The sequence below is a fragment of the Apaloderma vittatum genome, unplaced genomic scaffold (genome assembly GCF_000703405.1).
Source record: "Apaloderma vittatum isolate BGI_N311 unplaced genomic scaffold, ASM70340v1 scaffold8252, whole genome shotgun sequence".
Classification (NCBI taxonomy): Eukaryota; Metazoa; Chordata; class Aves; order Trogoniformes; family Trogonidae; genus Apaloderma; species Apaloderma vittatum.
This window is the reverse complement of record NW_009703013.1, coordinates 86,014-91,496: the sequence shown is the minus strand read 5'-3', so window position 1 is coordinate 91,496 and position 5,483 is coordinate 86,014. Positions and strand designations below refer to the sequence as shown.

At 40.4% G+C, this 5,483-nt stretch overlaps 1 protein-coding gene across 1 annotated transcript; it reads left to right on the top strand.

Annotated features, from left to right (window-relative positions):
* Positions 1-327: 327 nt before the first annotated feature.
* EGLN3 (egl-9 family hypoxia-inducible factor 3) lies at positions 328-4,785 on the top strand. The gene is made up of 4 exons (XM_009864444.1): positions 328-445; positions 2,091-2,227; positions 2,934-3,007; positions 4,391-4,785. Exons 1-4 carry the CDS (start codon positions 329-331, stop codon positions 4,426-4,428), a joined length of 366 nt encoding a protein of 121 aa, XP_009862746.1. The 5' UTR covers position 328; the 3' UTR covers positions 4,429-4,785.
* The last annotated feature ends 698 nt before the right edge of the window (positions 4,786-5,483 follow it).

The window sequence follows — 5,483 nt, the reverse complement described above, 5'->3', positions numbered from 1 at the left end:
TAGAGAACAATAAGCTTGTACCATACATACTAGTGCTTTAGTTTAATTATGTTTGTTTGTTTGTTTGTTTATTTATTCATCCTACTGCAGTGTATATATTGTGAAATGTGGAGAGTATTTATTTCCAGTTTGGAATTTCACACTGGCTGACTCATCCAGTGAAAGAAGCATGTGCAAAGGCACCTTCTAGGGGTGTGTGCTCTAGGTTTTGGATGGATCACCTGGAAAATACTGAGCCAAGCTGGTGGTGGGAGGATGCTTAGGAAAGAAAAACCAAAGGTGAGCATCTTGTAGAATTAAATTTTTGACAATCTTTGTCTTTCAGGCTATGGTTGCTTGCTATCCTGGGAATGGAACTGGGTATGTTCGTCATGTGGACAATCCGAATGGTGACGGGCGCTGCATCACCTGTATTTATTACCTGAATAAGAACTGGGACTCCAAGGTGAGTAAATCCGAGGATTGAGGCAGAACATGAAGGAAAATATACTTCAGAAACAGGTCTTTGGAGCTGTCAGTTGCTTTCGTGAACTCTGGTGAACTTTTGACCAGCCGGTCCATTCTTCATCTCTACATTTATTTTCTTGATGTTTATGACAACCCTTTGGAAGTAAGAATCTGCAATTTCCTTATCATTCTCTCTCCCATCCCACACACATACTATTTTTTTGCTCTAGAATAAAGCTTCTAAGTGCTGGGCTGCTGGCTCTTATGCTTTGCTTAGAGGAAAGAGCAGTGAAGCACTAGAAAGAAAAAACATAATCCACTAAAGAATAAGTGGATTCTGCGAGCAGAATAAAATGACAGCCCAAATTACGGAATTGAACATTCTTGATACTGTTCCTTTAGGCTAACCTGTAGAAGATCTTCAGACAGTTGCCTTTGTGGTTTTCTTACCTACGAAGTGATGTGCCTTAGTAAGAGGAATGGGCATGTGGTTTGATTTGTTCTCTTTACCTTTCACTCCACCTCTATGAACCCTCAGAAGTAAGTTCAGATTTAGAGGCAATGCCACTGTTGGAGAAAACCACATTCCTCTACAGAGAACATGACAGTGAAACACCTTATTGTAATAAAATGAAGGAGGAGATGTAGGAAGAAATGCAAATATCTGTTTTATTTTGTGCACTGCACGCTTATTCTAATAGTGAGGAAGCACCCAATGGACAGCTAACTGAAATCCAGGACACTGGTGGAGAATATTATGTGGGTGTGGTGGTAATTTTATGCAAATGTGTGCTAGAGGAGATGCAATATAACTATGCTGGCCTTTGAAAACAACCACGTTGCTTTAAACCTGACCTAATAGTTTCCTACTGAGGTTTGCATGCCGTGTGGAGGTACTAAGTCAGGTCAGTGCTGGGTTGACAGCATCTTCCTTGCACTTTGTGGTGCAGCATAAAAGCCTCCAAAGAGCTGTCTAACAACAGCAAGGAGGAGGCAGAGTTCATCTGCATCTTTTGAAGTTTCTACAGTGCGTGCAGATCACCTGGCTTTTTCCTTGAAGGTTGTGGCACGTGGAAAGAGAGAAATGATGTGATAGAGAAACCAGGTTATGCCATAAGTAGGGAAAAGACTGACTGGGAGATATAATGCATTTTTGAGAGGTTTATCAGAAATTCAACAATAGAGCAGACTTGACTCTTCCTAGGGTGTAAAAGTTATCTCCTCTGTGATCAGATCCAGGCTCTGAAATACCTTATGCAGTATCTAGCAATTGCTGGGAGGACAATCTGATCTCAGGCTGGTGAGATGGAGAAGCCTTACCTGCCTTGTGGTGTTCACTGGTTCCAGAGACATGACTGGGAGCTCAGAAGTTTCCCAGTGTTTGTTACAGGGCCAGTATCATCTTTATCTTGGTTCATTTACGTTAGCCAGATTATGCTGAAGCATTACAGACTGTTTGGGAACATCAAGGTGGCCAAAAGATTCAGTGTATTGTTTTTGAGGGTTGTCATGTAGCAGTCTTGGTTATCATTACATGTTTATTCCCCATTTGTTGGATTCTGAGTACGGGAGAAATAATTCATTGTTCTCATAAATGTGCGTGTGTTTATCTGTGTAAAAAGCAACCTTTCAATTTCTTTCAGCTGCACGGTGGAATTCTTCGGATATTTCCAGAAGGAAAGTCCTATGTAGCAGATGTTGAGCCAATTTTTGACCGACTACTTTTTTTTTGGTCAGATCGAAGGAACCCACATGAAGTCCAGCCTTCTTATGCAACCAGGTGAGTGGCATGTTTAGATTTGACATTTGGCCAGGAAAAAACAAAACCTCTTTTCTAACAACATTTTTATCTAAAATTATGACCATTGTGATCGTTTAAATACACACATGCATAAAAAATAGTTGGATTGTGAGTGGATTTCCTGGTTTTGAGTCACTGGGAATTCTCACATCAAATAAGGAGGAGCAAGCTTGAATGATAAGATTCCTCGTGTGATTGGAAAAAAAGCCGTTTTACCATGGACAGGAGGAATCTTCCAAGCTGGGCATAGCTATTTAGCTGGGAAATGCTGGGTTATGCTTTTGCCCTCGTAACAGTATAGGGATTCTTTGGGCTACCATCTGTCAACAGGCTACAAAAAGCTGATGGGATGCAGAGCAACCCCTAAGCTCCCTACGGCATCTCAGAACAGAAAACCGTGCAAAGGTCTGTAAGCTACTTTTGCCCTCTGTTATCAGAGGCTCTGCACTCTTTAGTGCCTCCAAACAGAAATTCTCACCTGTGTTTCTATCTTGCTAAAATACACATTTAAAATGCTGTCTATATTTGTCTATAAAGGTGTGCCTTTTGCATCTTATTTTTTTATCTACTAATCCAGTTTTAGTCTTTTTGCTTTCTCTATGAGCATAAAACTCCAGGGCTGTATTCTAGTAGCAAAAGTTGAAACTTTTTTCTGGTATCTGAAACTGATTTATTTCTTTTATAGATATGCCATGACCGTGTGGTATTTTGATGCCGAAGAAAGAGCAGAAGCCAAAAAAAAGTTCAGGAACTTAACTGGTATGACTTTTTAACAAGTGTTCACCAGAAAGAATTTAATGCATTTTGGTATTTCCATAGTCAGACAGACAAGGGAATCCCTATGTAGCTAGATGGTTATGACACTGATTTGAAGAAAACTTTTTTCATCTCTAATCACTGGATAATTATTTTTTGCAAAATGGAGAAGTTGTGACAGAAGAAGATTCAGGCCTGGCCTTGGTATCCCTGATGAGCATGTTGGGGAACATGGGAGAGCCAGTTTCTGATTTCTGTCTCAGATGGCTGCTGAGAGTTTATCTCATCCCAGACGGCTGCTCTAGGCACTAGGAGTCTCTAAGAAATTTTTTTGTTATTTGGGAAGTATATTTTATGTCTTTCCAACTTTGTTTAGCACAAAGTCATGAGACTTACACAAACAATTTCTTAATCATGTTCTCCGTATGTTCCAACTGAATAGGGCCTGTCTTCTATATTGATGAAGGGCAGTTGAGGCCTGCAGTAATGCAAAAGAGATTTGTCTTTAATTTACAAATAATTTCTGAGTGGAGTTATTCATGATAACCTTAGAATGTATAGATTATGAGCTGGAAAAAAACCTCAAGTTTAGAAATATGTGTAAATGCATCTTTTGGCAGGCAGTAGCTGTGATCATGGTACACTTCAAGAGCTACCTGTGTTCACCTGGATCTCACAGAGAGCTTAAAGTTATTCCAGAGACATTCCTGCAGAAGCCCTGCAGAAGGAAGAGATGACCCCAGCTTTTGTAGTGGCAGTCACGCTGCTGTTACTCTAGTAATGGCGAATGAGTAATGGACTGAGCTGTCCAGATGTGCTCCAGCGCCCTACCTGGGGCCATGCTCAAAGGTTTTCTGTTTGGGGCAGTTTAAGGTCTGGTCTTCAGGGACTGCCTCAGGCAGTTCCTCAAAATACAATGTGGAGAGGACTCGTCTTTCTTAAAATGTGCGCTATGCCACTGGGGGCCAGCAAAGCTGTGATTAGTCAAATGCTTTTCAGAACAGACTGTTGTCATCTCTGTAGCTGATTTCCAAACCAAATACTGGCTTCACCCTTAAGGGGGATCATGAGCAAGAAGCCAAGAGTGGAGGGAAAAGTATCACAGATCTGGTATCTGAAAGTTTATTGGGGTACTTAAATACTGCATGAGTTGTCTTCAGCTTCAGTAGGGTAAATGTACAACAGCTTGGTATGACTATCTCGTTAACATGCTGTTAATGCATACGGCATTTCAGCCCATGTAGTGAATTCATATCATGAGTCTGAAATGAAAAATGGTGTCCATTGAAAACAAACCAACTTTATTCTGTTTCTGAGTTTTCAGGTGAATGCTGTCAGAACCCTCTGGCTTAACTGCCTCTTCTTTTTTTCATCTTTTCCATATAGATGCAAGGAAGAGAGAAGCACCTCTTAATGAAGACTAATTAACTGCTCCTAAGCTCTTTGCGAGGAATTAAGATCCCAAAGATGACTTCTGTTTCCAGCAAACAAGGGCAAATTCTTGTTATGCACAAGTATGCACTAGTTGTGTCCAGCACGTGCATCTTATATTGATGGTACTTAAGGCAGCCTCCTGTCATGCCTGCATCTGGCAGAAGGAACACTTGTTTTCTGTTTGCATTTTGCTGGAAAAAGTAACCAGGGTTAAAAAAAAAAAAAAGAGTATCACTAAGCCTAGTGGCAGTGGCTCAACCACTTGGCTTTTGATCACTCTTGTAACCAAGATCATGATCATTGAAACTGGTGGTAAAAACCTGAGTCTTATTTGCACTTTATGGTGGGGGGTGGGAAATCTAGCTCAACGGGAAGGAGTTTTACAAATTTAAAAATCTGTGGCAGACTGCTAATGGACATGGAGTGATATTGGAAATGTGAAGTTAAACTGGATTTTTGTAGAGTGTCGTCTTATAGTCTGTCCCACGTGGGCGTGTGGATGTACTGTTCATCACTTTGCTGCACAGAACATTGGCTCAGTTCTTTGACAGCATGACTTTCCAAACAGATTTTTGTCTATACAGTCGTCACATTTCCAGAATTTTGTTTACTTTTCATGAGTCAAGTTCTAGCTTTGCAGTTGCGCTGCTCTTTGTATCCCAGGACTGAGTGGAACATAGTTATGCATCTGTCCACAACTTGTAAAACCATTTTGTTTCTGTTCTGAGCAGGATGGGTTATATGTTTTCTATTTTCACGGTTTGATAAAGCAGCTGTTTTCTCCCAAAAGTCTGATGAATTTGGAAGGCTGATGGCACACAATGCATTGGCATTAAAGGTCAACGATACATAGAGTTGTTACTTCTCCATCTACTATGTTTTGTATGACACAGATATGAATCTGAAAGGAAAAGATATGCCTGGCAGTCTGACAAATGTGTGATAAATAATGGGTAACTTGGACTTTATTTCTATGCTGCTTATCCTTACTTAACACACTTGTTTAACTTTGCATGTGTATGTAATTTGAATGAAACAGCGATTT